Below are 18,784 nucleotides of genomic sequence, written 5' to 3' on the forward strand. Positions count from 1 at the left end.
ACAGTTGCTTCAGTGACCTTCACGATCTACATACCTCCAGATGAGACCAGAATAACTCCAATTACGAAAAAAAAATCGTGGATCAAACGGGAATTGAACACATGGCCTTTTGCTGAAAGGTTATGCTTAAGGACAGACTTGTTAGAATCCCAAAATGGCCGCCACAATGACCAACTTTTTGGCACTTACTCAAAATAAAATGCACTGTTGTTTGAAGCTTGCTTCTTGAGATTTGTGCGTCTGAAGTTCTGATGCACTGTTGAAGCGGGATTTCAAGACGTTTGTCCTTAATGGACTATCGAATTTACGTACATAAATGGAATTATAGGAGAGTTTAAATTTATCGATAACATATCGGAAATCTTTAAAACGACAGTAAATAGATTACCACTCATTTTCAACAATCCATTTGCACAGACCGCTTCCTCCCACAAACCAGGCTCTATTCCACCCGCTTCCACACCAAACTCATCCAACTCCATGGATCGTTCCGTTTGAATTATGATGGCTCATAAGCACCTAAATTGAGCTGCATTAAAGTAACATCTCTATTCACCCTCAATTTATGCAGTCTCACACCTCGGTACATCACCCACGCGTTTCGTACATGCCAGTAGGAAAATTGTACCGCACATACCTAGATGAGCGTTGCAAAATGCATATTATAGCTATGTGCATGCACATCGTTCGGTACTGCAGGGTTGCAGAGGCCTTCCTTCTTCCTCGTTCTCTCTCCAGGACGGTGTAAAACACTCGATTTCCATCGAATCGTAAATCGACACACCGGTGAAGTTCTACCGTCCGTCGTCCGTCCCTGCAAAGTGCAACATTCCTAGCCTAACTCGGTATCTACGGGGGGCGGCGAAGTGCAATCCATCGACCGGTCCTCCTCCGCCGTCCTCATGGCAAGCAGGAGAGGTGTGACGCATGCAAATTTTATAATTTAAAACAAAGTTGTGTATGATATGAAGCTAGGCCGACGGCGGCGCGAAGTACCTCCAGTACATACATAGGATGCCCTAAACGTACAACACTACAAAGCAAGGTGTTCAATGTTGAAAATGTAACTTATTGTTTCCCCCAGTTGAACATGGGTTAGGACAGGATACAGTTGCGCCGGGGTATGACAGCAAAGGGGGTGTTAATATAATTTCCGACATGACATGGAAGGTGACGAGTTGCATTTGGCCTTAGCGTTTTTTTAGCGGGGGCGTATGTCGTGACCACTACTGTTTGAATGGAATGGTTGAACGTGGCTGAATATCTAGAACTACATAGTACTTTTAAGGAAAATAGATTCAAAGAGATTATGAGAATCGTTATAAAACAAAAGAAAGCCATGCAGATTTTATGAAGTTTTGCAGAACCTTCTCAGAACAAACTGAACTTTCAATTGTTACTTGGACTTTTGTAGTAACTATTTTGTGTTAAGCATACATCCATTTATTTGTTCAACATCATTAAGACAAGACATAATCAACAATAATACGCCACAATACTCGGTTTGTGGCTGCCGCTCTCCATCCTCGGTCGCGCCCAATGCTCGCCAGGTCACGCTCCACCTGGTCCACCCATCGTGCTCTCTGCGCTCCACGCCTTCTTGTGCCAACCGGATCAGTTGCAAACACCAGCTTTGCAGGGTTGTTGTCCGGCATTCTTGCAACATGCCCTGCCCACCGTATCCTTCCGGCTTTGGCCACATTCTGGATGCTGGGTTCTCCGTAAAGTGCAGCGAGCTCGTGGTTCATCCTTCTTCACCACACCGTTCTCCTGCGCACCGCCGAAGATCGTCCTTAGCACGCGTCGCTCAAAAACTCCGAGTGCTTGCAGGTCCTCCTCGAGCATGGTCCATGTCTCGTGCCCGTAAGTAGAGGACCACCTGTCTTATTAGCGTTTCGTACGTGGGTCTTCAGTTAGCCTAGTGGTTAAGGCTATGGATCGCCAATCCGAAGACGGCGGGTTCGATTCCCGTTCCGGTCGGGAAAATTTTCTCGACTCCTTGGGCATAGTGTATCATTGTCCTTGCCTTACAATATACAAATTCATGTAATGGCAAGCAAAGAAAACCCTGCAATTAATAACTGTGGAAGTGCTCAAAGAAAACGAAGTTGAAGCGAGGCAGTCCAAGTCCCAGTGGGGGACGTAAAGCCATAAAGAAGAAGAAGAACATGGTGCACTTGGTGCGTGGGTGAATCTTTATCGACCGCAGGTTCTTTTGAACCGTAGTAGGCGCGACTTCCGCTGATGATGCGCCTCCGAATTTCACGGCTCACGTTGTTGTCAGTAAGGATCCGAGGTTGACGAATTCCTCCACCACCTCGAAAGTATCCCCGTCTATTGTAACATTACTACCCAGACAGATCCGGTCGTGTTCGGTTCCGCCTACCAGCATGTACTTTGTTTTTGAGGCATTCACCACCAGTCCGACCTTTGCTGCTTCGCGTTTCAGGCGGGTGTACAGCTCTACCACCGTTCCAAATGTTCTGGCAATAATGCCCATGTCGTCCGCAAAGCACACAAATTGTCCGGATTTTGTGAAAATCGTTCCCCGGCTGTTGAGCCCGGCTCGTCGCATCACACCTTCCAGAGCGATGTTGAAGAGTAGGCATGAGAGTCCATCACCTTGTCGCAGTCCCCGGTGAGATTCGAATGAACTGGATAGTTCACCCGAAACCCTTACGCAGTTTTGCTCACCGTCCATCGTTGCTTTCATCAGTCTAGTCAGCTTCCCAGGAAAGCCGTTTTCGTTCATAATTCTCCATAGCTCTGCGCGGTCGATACTGTCGTATGCCGCTTTGAAGTCGATGAACAGGTGATGCGTTGGAACCTGGTATTCACGGCATTTCTGGAGGATTTGCCGTACGGTAAAGATCTGGTCCGTTGTTGACCGGCCGTCGATGAAGTCGGCTTGATAACTTCCCACGAACTCATTCGTTTTAGGTGACAGACGACGGAAGATGATCTGGGATAGCACTTTTTAGGCAGCTTTCAAAATAGTGATCGCCCTGAAGTTCTCACATTCCAAATGATCGCCTTTCTTGTGAATGGGGCAGATTACCCCTTCCTTCCACTCCTCCGGTAGCTGTTCGGTTTCCCAGATCATGACTATCAGCCGATGCAAAACAGGTGGCCAACTTTTCTGGGTCCATCTTGATGAGTTCAGCTGCGATACCATCCTTACCAGCTGCTTTGTTGGTTTTGAGCTGGTGAATGGCATCCTTAACTTCCCTCAGCGTGGGAGTTGGTTCATTTCCGTCCTCCACTGCACTGGCGTCGTCGTTTCTTCCGTTGCCGTGGGCTCCCGTGCCTACGTTCTCCACGCCGTACAGGTGCTGATCGAAGTGCTGCTTCCACCTTTCGATCACCTCACGTCCGTCCGTCAAGAGGCCTCCGTCTTTATCCCTGCATATTTCGGCTCGCGGCACGAAGCCGTTGCGGGATGCGTTGAGATTCTGATAGAACTTCCGTGTTTCTTGGGAACGGCACAGCAGTTCCATTTCTTCACACTCCGCTTCTTCTAGGCGGCGCTTTTTCTCCCGAAAGATTCGGGTCTGCTGTTTCCGCTTCTGTTTGTAACGTTCCACGTTCTGTCGAGTCCCTTGCTGCAGCATTATCGCCCTCGCTGCGTTCTTCTCCTCCAAAACCGCTATGCACTCTTCGTCGAACCATTCGTTCCGTCGATTCCGTACCACGTACCCGATGGTGCTCTCGGCTGCGTCGTTGATGAATGCTTTCACTGTACTCCAGTAGTCCTCTAGAGGGACCTCATCGAGCTCGCCCGGTGCTCCCTTCCCTGTCAGCCTACGACCAAAGTTCCCACCGGGGTTGGTTACCCGATCTTCCCTAAGGTTGCTCATTAGACCTGTTCACTTTTTTTGACCTACCCGTGTCACATCAAATTATCAATCCACATGTAAAAACAAGTCTTCAGTCCAAAAATGAGCCAAATTGATAAAGGTTTAGAGGTGTATCAAATCGATCTTGTGTTTTTTAGAGCATTTTCACGAAAATGTACTCCAATATCCAGAAAATTGCACCGAAATGGTACCGAAAACACCGTTAAAATATAGTTGGAACAATACTCTACAACTTTGCCGATGACACTACGGTGTTTAATTTGCTTATTTCAAAGTTATTCAACAGTTTTCGTTAAAAAATCGCGAAAAAAACACGATATTTTTACGATTTTACATATAAAAGCCATGTACTCCCGACAAACTCGCAAAAAAATGTGAGTTCTTCCTTCGGAAGGGAAGTAAAGCGTGGGTCCCGAGATGAAGTAGCCTAGGGCTAAAGATCTCGTTAATACAGATAAAAAAAAAATTAATTAGCTATTTCTCCTTTGTGTTACTAACATTTCGTCCATACATCATTTTAGTGTAGGAATTCGTTTTCATTGACTAATTATCAAAAGTATGTCACGTTGATACTAAAAATCGCATAGAGTTGCCAGCACAAAATTAAACAAAGTTACCCATGATTAAAACGTCATTACATTTCTTTGTCGCATCTGCATCAGTTTCAATTTGGTGTAGATGGTTGAGCATAAGACTGCCGATTCAAAGATTCAAGGTTCGAGCCCTGGAATAGGATTTTTTGCGTCTCGATCCAGCTATAAGTTAATGAGACTACGATCTGCATCTCATTGCAATTTGGCATCATAGCCTTGTTTCGAAACCGTTGAGTGCATAGTAAGAATGAAACTTCCCTTTATCGTGTAGTTGTGTTGCTTGTGGCTAGATAGATGCAAGTAATCTCCACAGTTGTATGATAAATGTTGCATCCAGAAGCAGTTCCATCATCGTATTGAATTGTTTTAGCTGAATTAATCGGTACAAACAGATGTCCAATATTTCGTCCAGCTGATCTCGTCGACACGATTTCTTGTCAACAAGTAAACTAAATATCTAGCTAGTCCAGGAATGGGCTTAATTGGCAGGTCCCGATCATCATTATTTAGGAGATTGCGTGTAAGTCATGAGCCATGGCTCATGGCAGATTCATCATCCTAACCGCTACAAAGAAATAAAAAAAAAGTTTATTATGTATTTGAGCTTGAACCTGGGACCTTCTGATCCGCAGGCTCAGCCTTATCATTTGCGCCATTTCTGATACTTGAATCAAAAGACATTAGAATACGATGGCATGACGTCTTAATCATGGGTAACTTTGTTTTAATTCGTGCTGGCAACTCTACGCGATTTTTAGTATCAACGTGATATACTTTTGATAATTAGTCATTGAAAACGAATTCCTACACAAAAACGATGTATGGACGAAATGTTCGTTACACAAAGGAGAAATAGCTAATTAATTTAGTCATGTAAAATAATGTAAAATTACATTACTTTTATATGTAAAATCGTAAAAATATCGTGTTTTTTTCGTGATTTTTCAATTAAAATTTTTGAATAGCTTCGAAATAAGCAATTTAAACACCATAGTATCTTCGGCAAAGTTGTAGAGTATTGTACTAACTATATCCTAACGGTATTTTCGGCACCCTTTCGTAGCAATTTTCTGGATTTATGAGTAAATTTCTGTGAAAACGGTAAAAAACACAAAATCGATTTGATACACCTTTAAATCTTTATCAATTTGGCTCAATTTTGGACTGAAGACTTGTTTTTGCATGTGGATTGATAATTTGATGTGTCACGAAGAATCGGAGAAAAAAAGTTTCAAAGTGTACAGGTCTATTGCTCATAGTTTCCGGCCGGTACCACGAGGAGGTAGCGATAGGAGTTGCTGGGCGGAGGTAAGTGGATTACAATAGGATCTGAATTGCGCAGCATACCCAGCTTTGATTTTGATTGGCTATATCCCTTTCGTGACGAACCAGCACAATTGTGCTGTTGAGCGGTAAAAGTTTTGCATATTTTTTCATCTGTTTAGACTTTGTTTCATTAATGTAAACTGTTTCTGTAGTTCAGCCATTACTTATACTTGTTGTGTGTAAACAAACTTTTGTTTACGTTGCCTGTGAGATTTACCACAACAATTATCTAGGTAGTCAAAGCTAGAAATCGAAAGATAAAGAGTAGTTCTTTTCAATGAGGTAAAGAAATTGTTGATTTGTTTGGAAACCTTAGAGTTCTGGAGAGCCAAAGTTGAGCCATTTGTATGGAGATTTCACTTTTTTGCGCTCCGTCACGAAAGGGATATAATGAGTATTTCATCGATATGATTACTTTTTAGCACCAAAACGGCTAAATTAACAGATAGCAAAAATGTTTGCGTGTTTATATTTGCATTAAAAGCTGTTCACAACCAATTTGTTGTATAATTTATTATTTGAGTTAGTAAGATTCTTCGTTGTTCCCTTATTCCAATTAGTTCTTGTTCAAGAGTAGTGCCTCTAGCTGAAGAATTGAAAGCTTTAAGAAGTTTTTAAGGAGACCACTTAGATGAGTTGTACTTGAATAAACAAAGCGTATGCTTTTGATAAAAATGCTTGAAGTTATGTGTTGAAAATAACTTAAAAACGTCTTAAAGCTTATTATAAGATTAAATGCCTTAGTGAATCAATTTGTTTTATGCGCGATTTTCAAAATTTACTTGAAGAAAACATTAAAACCACATACGAACGGAGATTGTTTTCTCTTGATAAAAACTACTATAAATGTTTCATGAACTCTTCATGCTATGATAAAGCTTCCATAAAAAATAAATAAACCTAAAAGAAATTTAAATTGTTACTTGGGTCATTAGGTGGGAGCAAACATTATCAATAATCATCCTTAATAGCTCTGGTAATCGAGTAATAACACATAATTTCATGATTTAATTTCACTCCAGTTACGAATTGACATTCTTCATCGTTTTGCGTATTACGAAAGCATCAAAGCAGCAGCCAGTGGAAAAGTTCTCCATAACCGTTATATTTTTCTTCGCCATATTCACTTATCGAACTAATATTCATGTCCACTGTCCAGTGCTGTCATGGTAAAATCAGAGCTGGTTACTTAAGATTTCCAAATCTCTGCGCCCCTTATACTGATAAACCCCCATAGGAATGACCTTAAATGACTTAAATTTGAGTTCAGCCAAAACTCTTCTGAAGGTTCCTTCCAAAAATCTTTTAGAGTTAAGAATTTATTCCTTCTCCTGTACTGCTCCATGATCACCTCCAGGGATACCGCCAGAAATACCTTTAGGTATTTTTTCAGGATTTACCAAAAAAAATAAAAAGATTCTCGCAGGATTTCCTAGATTGATTCAATCAAAGTTCGTTCAGAAATTCTTCCTGGGGTTCTTTTAGCGATTATTAAGGTAATTTCTTTAAGGATTGCTACAAAGTTCGTCCATATATTCTTTAATGTGTTTTTAACGCTTCTGCAGGAATTTCCATCAGAATTCTTCTGAAATTCTCTCAAAAATTCAAGAAACATATCTAAGGATTATCCAAAGATTTTTTTCAAAAGATGTAATTCCAGGGGAAAAATACAGAGATTTGGAAATTATTTCATTGTCTCATTCAAAAGTTTTTTGAGGAGTTTTCTTTAAAAATGCAGATTTTGTTTCTTAAACTCTTTCAGGAATTATTGTTGAAATTTCTCCAGAGTTTCCTTAATTTACTTTCGGTCCTGAGCACCCACGGTGGTGTAGAGGGCCGAATTGAAAGATTTCCATCCTGAGTGATTGCCAGGCATCGCCTTGGCCTCATAAGCGTAATTAGGTCATGGCTCTAGGGGGGGCCAAGGCCATGTCGATGTAGATTTTTTATACTAAAATGATACTTTTCGCCTGAATTGCGTGATTTTTTTCCAAAATGGATTATTCTGGAGGGGGCCAGGCCCCCCCTGGCCACCCCCTATTTACGCCAATGCTTGGCCTGTGGCCAGGTCAAATTCCTGTCGACTTGCTTGATTTCGTTGTTGAGGCTGCGCCGCCATGAGCCTCTGGGTCTGCCTCTGCTTCCAAACTAACTTGTTTTTCCACACATTCCATACATTTCATGAATGGATAAACATTCGAAATGTCGGCTTTTAACCTAACCAGTTGTTTTAAAGAAACCCGAAGACCGATATAGCGCCAAAAAATCCCATAAATTATCAAGACGGTCGGTCAAATAAGAAGAGTTAAGTTTGATTAGTAATATACGTGGAACAGAGACGCTGCATTGGGGTGAGAGTGTGTGTTAGTTCTGTATGTGTACAAATTTAAAATAAACCATAACAAAAAATATAATGAAAAATGCTGCGCTACCTTACAGGCAAAACAAATTAAACAAAACTTCAAACCGGCACAATGTTTTCTCATTGAAATTCATGACGCATGGCTTATTGACCAGTTTTACTGATGATGATGGATGGTCTAATAGGACTCGAAAGAGCTTTACTCCTCAATTAGTATTTCTCTCATCATCCCGACCCGCACATTCTTCTGAACGTTCAACCCGCCCGTCTTTGGGCCACAATAACCAGCTGCAACCGGTGAAGCACATCAATACACAGAGGGTATTTATGAAACGAGCTGCGAATCGTATTCAAATTTGTCTGCCTAATGAAGCGAACATGACTTTCGGAAAACTTAATCAGAATAAACTTCTTGGCGCGAAAATGGGTTTCCCTTCCTACGTACTCCACCAAACAGCAGCAGGAGAAAACGAATTGGACGGAACTAAAACACGAAACTCATTACCACGTTGATTCAAATAACCTTCCATTCTGGCGCGCGAAGTCACCCGGTCAGACAGAACGAATTTGCACCAGTCAGTCGCGTCCGGAGTGCAGCGGAAAAAGTGTCGGAATCATCTTGATAAAAGCCCCTCGGTCGGTGTCAGAGCCCTCATTCAACAAGGCTTGTCTCGTTATTTCCTCCGATTCATGCAAACGGTACGGTACCCCGTTCCTAATTATGGTTCAAGTTCTGCAAGTCAGAGCGAACTTGCTCACCGGAGCAAGACCACCACCGCCCGGAAAAACAACCCTAGACGAGCCTCAAACGAAATCCATTAGAAATAGTCATTAATAACGACGTCAGGCGAAAAGTGTTTGCCCAGCTTTGACTCGGAGCCAGATAAGATTAAATTTACTGCAGCAACTCAGCTTGACCAGCAGAGTCTCAGCTGCAGAATTTGAAACAACCGAACAGCTAATAAATTTCAAAGACTACCCACTGGGTAAATTCCAATCCAAACAAAAACCAGGTACCTACTGGAGAGTTAACAACACTATGCCATCATTCATTCCGGAACAAAAACCAAACCCCCACCCACTGGCACCACCTCAACACTCCCCGGCGTCATCGTGAGATGAAACCCGAGCAAGTTTAGAAGAATTTGATGAATTATAGTTTTCACTCTTTATCGTGTAAATTGCTGCTGGGGCGACTACTGCTGTGGACCACCACCGCCGCTGCCGCCGGTGGTTTTTTGATTGACTTGTAAAGCTGGCTGTCCGACATCATCAAATCCGATCACGTACCAAATTGCCATTTGAGAAGTTTTCCTCGCACTTCCGGAATTTTCAAATTACGGATCCGAATGCGATGGGATTGCTGCTGCTGCGGTGGTTTATTCTTCTTTTCATTGGGTTTAAGGGTTGGGTGCTTTTTTATTTTATTTTTGTAGGGGAAGAATGGTTGCTGTCTAGAGGATTTTAGTGCATTTTTTCGCATGATTCTAGGCTGGTATGCACCAAAGTGCACAGATTTTCCAAAAATCATCTGGCATCCTCGTTTGTCTATTACAATCGAATGTGGTAACTTACGACATAACCATGTCTTCAAATGGTCTAATACATATCGGCCTTGAAAGTGGTGCGAAAATCAGCCTCATCGATTCCACCCTTGCACCGAACGAGGGGTGCATAAATTCAAACTTCCTCATCAATCTTTTATTAGATTTTTCAATTTCCTTAACCCACAAACTAAGAACTTGATTCAGACATTCCCTCCCTGTATGCCATAATCGCAACCAGACAGCAATATCTGTAACAGCCACGAACGTATTTTGTGCTCTGTTGTAGGCCCATTTTTCGATCAGATCACATTCTTACGACCAATGCTCCAAGTGTAAGGTATTCCGAAATTGCCCTCAAGAGCGAAAAATAAAAACTCCTGCACGTTCCACCCCGTTCAACAAATTTTGCGCTATTATACTCGCACGGAAATAGCATCTCTTCGGTTCCGCACGGAAACCAACAAGTTCCCCTCCGAGCGAAGTAAGCAAAGGAAGATACTTCGCGGCCAGCCAGCATGCATGCCAAGGATCGACGATCGAAATTTATGGCTTCCCATTTCTTGGCGGTTTGCAATCGCTCCGGGTTCCAACGCTATCTAAACGCTGTAAATATCCCCGCCACCGCCGATGACGTGCCACAGCACTCCACAGGAACGCGCGTGTGTGTGCTTTGGATGAAAGTGATTTCTCTTGTTCCATTCCGACACCGCGCCGGGTGCTATTTCCTCCAGTCAGTGGAGGAGACGCGACGAGGCAAACAAACTTGTGTTGTGGCTCAAGGGTTCGGAATTCGTCATTTTCACTCCCATCCGAGTGGCACGATAGATGTGTGCAAGGTATCCAGTACATCCAACGAGGGGGCCACTAAATCATGGTTTTGCTGTTTTCGACTGGCAGAGATGCTCAGCAGCATATTTTCGCATTCCGGAGTCTGTCAGGAGTGCAACCACGCAATCTAACCAGAGAAGAGGGTAATCCTAGGCAAGTGCTACGTTTTCTAAGTAATGGGGAGCAATGCATTGTTGTTGGTTCGGCTTGAGAAATGATGCTATAGCACGAAACCTGTGCACTGCACTTCTTATTAAAGAGGAAATGAAAATATCCTGATTGCCAAAATTTTTCTTTCCACTCTATCATGGTGTAGAATGTTGAGCACAAGAATGCGGATGTGAGGATGTTGTTCATTTTTGTAGCTCGATTGAGGGTATATTAGGATACCTATCAACCAGTGAAACGGCTTGTCAAACCTGGCCACACGTCCGATCAACTCGCACAGACTAGGGCTTGTTACAAACATTGCGTCAATCAGAGCGTGATGGTTGTTGATCACTCGAGGTTTGATAACTGTTTTCTTTTTTTTCGATCAATGAGATTGAGGATCATCACCTACAGGTAGACTGGAAGACAGGACTACACCCGACCCACTAAACACATTCCCATTGTCTCCAAGACCAACCGCCAAGAAGGCTAGTAGCCTCAGGCACCCTTAAGATTTGCTGAGTATCTATGCAGCATCGAGTATCAGTGACTCACTTTGGAGAGTCCACCAATGTATGTAGCATGCATGGTAGCATGCTGGCGTTTAGCTAATTTCCCTTGCCACTTCCTTTGTCCTCGGATGGCAGACAGGGTCAACCACACCTGCTTCCAACTGCACAGCAAGTATCAAGAACTGATACCGCGTGCTCATCAATTTGAACTTCCCGCAAGCAAGGCCCTATCAGGCAGAACACAGAAGGACGTGTCGTCATGGCGTACCACCTACCACGGACAATAGCAGGGACCCCTTTCCAATCGCGTGCTCGAATCCAACCTAGTAGACTTACGCCACCACAGCAACATTACCAGGATGTTCTCCCCACGGTCACTTAGACTCTGTAAGGCTCAATTCCGACCGCAGGGCACCAGTATGACCTACGTAGCCGACTCCGAACCTTAGAACCACTTCTTTTACAGCGTCTGATCTGATCTATCCATTCTCAGAGTCCACGTGCCACCTCCTCTGTAGCTCCAAGACGATGTGGGTCATAGCCGATAAAACGGCTATGATGAACCCGCATGACCGAAAAGGTATAGATACTGTCTGAACTCTGTTGGCTTGTTGACTACCAGTTGTTGACAACCACCAATTCAGTTTTGTGGTAAGCTAATTTCAGTTTCCTGGATCTCATCCACGCCTGCACAACCGCGATCGAGTGGGCAGTAGCCAATTCCATTTCTTCGATGTCCGTTAGCAAAGCTGACAAACTCCACTCCCACCGGGAACTCTAACCTCTTCACCTTGTCGTACAAAACATTCCATAACTCCGGACCCTGGATGGAACCTTGCCCGGTCTCCTGGCGCTATTGATTGCGTTTCTTACATCCAGAGTGATGGCACAAATTTCCCAAATGGAGCAGAACGTGCCTATGGAGCCGACCTACTGATACATCCAGAGTCACTAGCGTACAGTAGCGAATCTCGCTTCTCTCCCCATAACGAAAATCTCAGCGGTTTCTGTAACTGACAGGATAGCGTCTACGATCGACCTCCACTTCCGGAAGCTAAACTTGTTACTCGAGAGATCATCCCAGTCATGTCGATTAAGATATTGGTCTACATTACGGTCTTCAGATGGTATCCCCGCTATTGTTAAAAGTACCAGGCTCTGCCGCTTCCAAACCTGGGAAAACTCTCGCATTCCTGCGTAACAGACCTGAAAATCCCGAGAATCTTTGCAATATTGCAGTAGCTATTTGGCTACTTTAAGGCCAAGATATGAACTCCTTCCGGACCTGGGTCCTTACCTATGCTAAAGGAACTCATCGCCAGCACCAGTTCACAGTGAATCTGACAAAAGAAGCTAAGAACAAAGCCGTGACGCGGGCAAAGCCCCTCGATGATCCCCTTCAACATCTCTGGAGATTGCTCTGTAGGAGCGTATTCTTATCTCGGTACACCACCCGTCGTTTGTTTCGTTCTTCCTCTGATCGTTCTCGCTGCATCCGTTACCTAGCCCGTAGGTAGGCACGGCGCAGGTGCGCAATCGCTTGAGTCCACCAGTATGCCGGTGTCCTCCCATTTCTAGGGTGGACTCTAGTATGGGACACAAATCAAATTCTCGCTCCAGTCGGCTTTTTAGATCCCATTTAGGTCCCATATGAACTGTGTAAAATTTCAGCGCAATCGGTGAAACTATAATTTAGCGCAAGCGGTTCCAAGTTTGCATATAATTTACTATGGGAAAAGTTACACTTTCAGATAAAAAATCCCAGAGCGGCGCCTTGTTTCCTTAATTCAAATCGATGAATGTTTCTTGTAGAAAAATCATTTATGAAACTTTCCTTCGAAGACCGCAAAACAATTGGATGCTTGTGAAAAAAGTTTTTGATTTATTACCGATTAGTGATCCAACGAACGGCTTTTTGTTTTGTTTTATCAGCAGCACTGCTGCTGTCGTTGTTGCATGGTGTGCCGGGCGGCATCACAGCAGCAGCCGAAGGCAGCAGCTACAGTGCTGCTAATAATACAAAACAAAAAGCCGTTCGTTGGATCACTAATCGGTAATCAATCAATAACTTTTTCCACAAGAATCCAATCGTTTTGCGGTATTCGAAGGAAAGTTTCATAAATGGTTTTTCTACAAGAAGCATTGATCGACTTGAATTAAGGAGACAAGGCACGAATTCTGGGATTTTTTATCTGAAAGTGTAGCTTTTTTCATAGTAAATCCTATGAAAACTTTGAACCGCTTGCGCTAAATTATAGTTTCACCGATTGCGCTGAAATTTTGCACAAAAAGTCGACTGGAGCGAGAATTTTATGTTTGTCCCATACTAATGGTCATAGGTTTGGTTCCCAGTCCCGGCATTTGCAATTTTTCGTCAGTTGCTCTTCCCCCGAGAGCGGCTGGCACTGACCCTCTTTTGAGCCCCGTGGCTCAAACGGACCCGGATACCTGGACATCGGCGAACTGCTACTCATAATGGACCCCGAATCGGACTGGAAAGAAACAACGGCCATCCATCATCTTTGTGCTCATCCTTCTACCATGTATAGAGTAGAAAAGTGAAAGCAGCAGAAAGGCAACCAGTTCGATAAAGTAGAATAGAATATACATCTAGGAGCTGTACAAAATGTAAGTGCAGCTGTCAATTGAAATCGCTCACGTAGTGCCCTAGTGGACAATAGAGCTGTAACTAGGTTAAGTGATTAAAAATAAAAAAAAGGATTGTTAGAAGAAAGTGATTGCTGTTCACAACAATCATTAAGCAAATTTAAAATAATTGGCTTAATCACCTCAACGGATGTCGATCACAGGGAACAAATGGGACTACTCTTAGTAAAATACATAATTCGAAAATAGCTATCTAAGCTTGAAAGTTTATTCTTCGTATACTCTAAGTTCAATACAGTCAGTTTTTTTACGCGGGGGATACGTACCGCTTAAAAAAGTAACTCAGTTCAAAATTCAAAAAACCGCGTAAAAAAGTCCAAACCAAAAGCAACTCATTGTCTTGAAGCATAAATTTACTTTTCATTAACATCAAGTGATAATTTGACTTATTATATCCATCATCTCGAGCTTTGCGCTTGAGTTCTTATTTAAAGTTTTGCACAGTACCTTCGATCGCTTGCCTAGAATTTTTTAACACCTTTTTGTCAAAATCAATCTTATTTTTCGATGAAAGATGCCTTTCTTGACATTTTTTGAAAGTTCCCATTCACGATTACTCAATATTTTTCAATTGGTGTGAGTTTTGAGGTGTATGAGATATTACGTTTTTTTGAAAAAATGCGGTACAATTTTCACATAGTTTTCTGCATACACACGTAAGGATTCTCCTCCATAAGCAGGACACAGAAAATAATCCAAATCAATACACAATATCTAAGCTTTTGAATAAGGGGTGCCAGCAATTTTTCCCGACATTCCTCGTTGTGAAAAAGATGATTTGTTGTACATGTATTTTTGAAAGCTCGGTTTTTCAAACCATAATTTCATATTGTTAACCAAACTTATACCAAACTTATATCTTGCCAAGCTACGATTATTTCTTGGGCTTAAATTAATCAGCAACCTTTCCACGTTCAAATGATGTAAAGAACCGAATACTTGAAAGCTAATCGAAGTCTGTGAAGACGTTCGTTTTATCGTACATTGTCAGATTTTCAGCACGTTTGTGCAAAAAAATTTTGAGAGCTTCTTGTTCCTTTCACTCTATTTCTAACACAATGTCCAAAATATCACCCGAAGTAAATATTTCTCGATTCCTTATACAATAAGCTTTCATTTGCTCCATAGATTGAAACGATTCGTTGAAAACTGTAAGATTTCTATCCAAAATGCGGTGACTAGATTTTGCTGTATAGAACTTTCGAATTGTGCACATTAAGAGTGTGTAGCTAGTCCCAAGCACCATTCATTGGATCTCTGTGCAACTTCGATTGTTCTGGTCAATCACGGAGTAGCAACTACGATGTGTACGGTTATCTTTGCTTTGTTTGCTTGCTTTGCTATTCTAAGCCGGCGACTTCGTGAATGACTCGCAAGCGGAGGGGTTCGTCAGGCCCCGGGACTGTAATCCCTGCTGTCCCAGCCCTAGTTGATTTAGATGAGTAATGCCGTATTAGTATGTTTTGGTGACTCAAAATTTAACTTTGTGCAAATCCATAGCATCTTAATCATCAACCTAATTTTACAAACTTATTTGATATGAGAGAGATATTGTGTTTCAGGAACAAGCCACTTGAAATTTCATTTCCAATTACCGGTACAAACCACACCTCTTCCTTTTGTTATCGAAACAGAGTAAATATTGTGCCACTTAAGATTTACAAACCGTATGATACATTTTATTTCCTAGCTATATAAACTCGACAGCAGACCCGATATGCAGTAGTGTTCATCAAAACGCTAGTATGATGAAGTTGGTGTTGATCTATTTGGCGTGTCTTGCGCTGTTCTGTAGAACCAATGTTGTCTTCGCAAACGATGAAGCTAACTCAGTCGAAAGTCGCTTGGATGCGATACAATCGAGGTAATTTATCACTGCTCTGTATGTATATTGGAGTACAATTAGTAAAATTTTATATTTTTCTATGTGCTTTGATTAGTTTGAACCTTATATTCGTGGAAACCAGCGAACAAATAGAAGCTCTAACGAATGAAATCCGCGCTCTCAAACAATCCCTCGACCATCTCGGTTGGTATTCCGAAGAGGTCAAGCATTCCGTTGCAGCGATTCAGGAGGGCAACGAACTTCTGCTGAGGAACTTGACAATTCTTACGTATCGATCTGAGTAAGTTTCACATTAAGTTTAGGCACTGTTCCAAATAGTTACCGTGAAAACTATTTCCAGCGAGGTAATAGCAAATCAGCAGTACTGTGCCAACCATGAAGCGTTGAAAAATCTGTTCTACGATCTGACTCCGAAATGCGGTGCCTTCAATTCTACCCCGAAACCTCCGGAAGTTATTTACAACTCTTGCAAAGAGGCTCCCTACCGATCCGGAGTTTATGAGTTGGCAGTGAATGCAACTGGAAGGTCTTTCAAAGTGTACTGTGAAATGGATCAGTTTGGCGGTGGCTGGACGGTATTTCAGAAGCGTCAAGACGGATCGGTAGACTTCAATCGCAGCTGGGTTGAGTATCGTGAAGGGTTCGGTGAAGTGTCCGGTGAATACTGGCTTGGTTTGGAGGCGTTGCACCAAATGACGACCAGGAAACAACATGAACTGTTGATTATCTTGGAGAACTTCAACGGGTCGACTAGCTATATACGGTATCCTGGAGTGGTGATTGACAGTGAAGCACAAAAGTACAAGATCTATTTCAATGGCTCAGGAAGTGGAAACGCGGAGGATTCGTTGTACGCCTATCGCAACGAGGTGTTTGTGACTCCTGATCAAACAAGCGGTACATACTTGAATTGTGCCAAACAACTTGCTAGTGGATTTTGGCATTACGATTGTAGCTCCACTAGTAGCAGGTAATTGAAATCAAATGTGTCAGTGTAAAAACGGGTAAACTAATACATAATTCGTTTGATGCAGGAACAACTTGAATGGAGTTTATGGCGTATCCGCTGGGAGGAACGGTATCTGGTGGTATAACTCATTTTCGGGATATCAGCAGTATAATCCACTGAAGGGAACTCAGATGCTGATTAGAGAAACTACTCACCGGTGAATACTTATCAATAAATTGAAAATATGGGTGCAACAAAAACAGCTCGTGGTGTTATTTCACGAGCACATATATTAATAATATATAATGAATCGCAAAAAAAGTTCCCTTTACATTGATTCAATATCATTTCCCTAATTAAACCTCTCCAAAAAGATTTTTTTTTTCTCAATTTACCCTAGACTGGTTTACCTTAAATCTCTAAAGAATTTCGATTTTACTAAGAAACGTATCGGTTCAAACATCTAGCGGATGTTGAATGGAGTTTTCGTCATTTTATATTACAATAATCTCACAATAGCACATGTGTTTGCTACTTTCAGTAAACATGAAATGGCAAACTCGCGTGTCATGCCTCGAGCCTATGTGCTTGTCAACATCGCAATCGTTGCTACACTCGTTTCTGAGTTAACCACCAGAGATGTATGTGCTATCACAATTGATGTATCCGTTGGAAACCTCAACAGGAAATACGTATATTGTTCGGTTTATTTACCGCATGATAAACCACCCTACGGATGCTTTCAAACAAGTCATCGCATACTGTACTTCAAAAGGCCTTCCGCTAATTGTTGGCAGTGATGCTAATGCTCACCATATCATCTGTGGCAGCTCAGATATTAACTTGAGAGGCTCTAGTTTGATGGAGTACTTAAGTAGTACAGATCTTGCATTACTTAACATACGCAACCGCCCATACTTCATGGTATCTGCTAGAGAGGAAGTGTTAGTCATAACGCTTTGCTCTAGTAGAATTAGACACGAGCTGACCAATTGGCACGTGTCAGATGAAGAATCTTAATCTGACCATCGTTACATCCTTTTTGAACACGTGTGAATGTTACTTCGCAAACTTTGCGTCTCAGGAATCCCCGGTCAACCAACTGGGATTTCTTTACTGGTTTGGTAGCAGCCAAATTCCATGGATACTCACCATCTATTGACACTCCAAGTGAGTTAGATAATGACGTTGATACTACAACGACTTTCATCATGGAAGCTTTTGAAGAAGCGTGCCCTCTGCGGTCTGTGAAGACTAGCAAGAGGAACCCCTTAGTGAAATTCTGATCTGGCGAAGCTCAGGAAACAATGTAAAAAGAGATGGAACAGACGACGTCCGGCTGGCGCAGTAGCTTTGAAGTCGGCTCGCAAGGTATACAAGAAAGCCAGCCGGATCTGGAAAAACATTTGTACAAATGTTTCCAGTTTGAGTGAAGGCAGTCGGTTAAACAAAATATTTGCGAAATGTAAAAATTTTCGAGTGAACGAACTTCGTTTGCCAAATGGCGATTTCACTTCCTCTGATGAGGAAGTTCTGGAATGCTTATTCAGCACACACTTCCCCGGATATGTGGATATTACATCCTACGGATTATCCTGAAGGCTTTTTTTAGTTATGATTCTCTGGCTTCAGCCCGGAATATTGTAACCTGAGAGAGAGGAGACAGCTGGCTTCGTTGCGTGCTACTTAATGCCAAGGAGGACCTGTCACAAATTGTCACCGCAAATCGCACATTGATGGTGTGGAGTGGCCTAATATCCAAAAGATCTTATTAAAATTTTGTTCCGTTTATTGTATTTAAAAACCCGATTTAATCCACCTATGGTGAACAGAACCCTTCTTACACTTATTAAAATTATTGTTTATTATTTGTTTTTAACATATTCATTTTGAGTGATGGACCAAAAGTTTTAGAAAATATTGTGGATTTGGCATCTAGTGGATTGGTTTCCAAAATATCATCATGGACCATGGACTAAACTACCAGAAATGCCAGACAAAAAAAAAATATCTTACTTATTCTGGAATTATGTATCTTTTGTTAACTGCCAAAAGATCTTGAATCGATAAACAAATGGATAAGAAAATAAGCGAGATACACTTTGTCTAATATCTCTTAATCAGTCGAATTGATTAGCTCCGAAGTA

General features: G+C 42.2%; 1 protein-coding gene across 1 annotated transcript; it reads left to right on the forward strand.

The window, feature by feature from the left end:
• The first annotated feature begins 15,548 nt into the window (after positions 1–15,548).
• On the forward strand, positions 15,549–16,897 carry LOC109421140 (ficolin-3). The gene is made up of 4 exons (XM_019695631.3): positions 15,549–15,706; positions 15,783–15,968; positions 16,029–16,658; positions 16,723–16,897. The coding sequence occupies exons 1-4, from the start codon at positions 15,588–15,590 to the stop codon at positions 16,856–16,858; spliced, it is 1,071 nt and encodes a 356-aa protein (XP_019551176.2). The 5' UTR covers positions 15,549–15,587; the 3' UTR covers positions 16,859–16,897.
• Positions 16,898–18,784: the final 1,887 nt, after the last annotated feature.

This window comes from Aedes albopictus, chromosome 3, assembly GCF_035046485.1.
Source record: "Aedes albopictus strain Foshan chromosome 3, AalbF5, whole genome shotgun sequence".
Classification (NCBI taxonomy): Eukaryota; Metazoa; Arthropoda; class Insecta; order Diptera; family Culicidae; genus Aedes; species Aedes albopictus.

What these genes read in the sequence shown, in the direction of transcription:
- LOC109421140 (XM_019695631.3), top strand. Translation starts at nt 15,588, where the DNA reads ATGATGAAGTTGGTGTTGATCTATTTGGCGTGTCTTGCGCTGTTCTGT. An exon ending in TTGGATGCGATACAATCGAG is followed by an intron (nt 15,707 to 15,782) that starts GTAATTTATCAC and finishes TGCTTTGATTAG; the next exon opens with TTTGAACCTTATATTCGTGG. An exon ending in ATTCTTACGTATCGATCTGA is followed by an intron (nt 15,969 to 16,028) that starts GTAAGTTTCACA and finishes AACTATTTCCAG; the next exon opens with CGAGGTAATAGCAAATCAGC.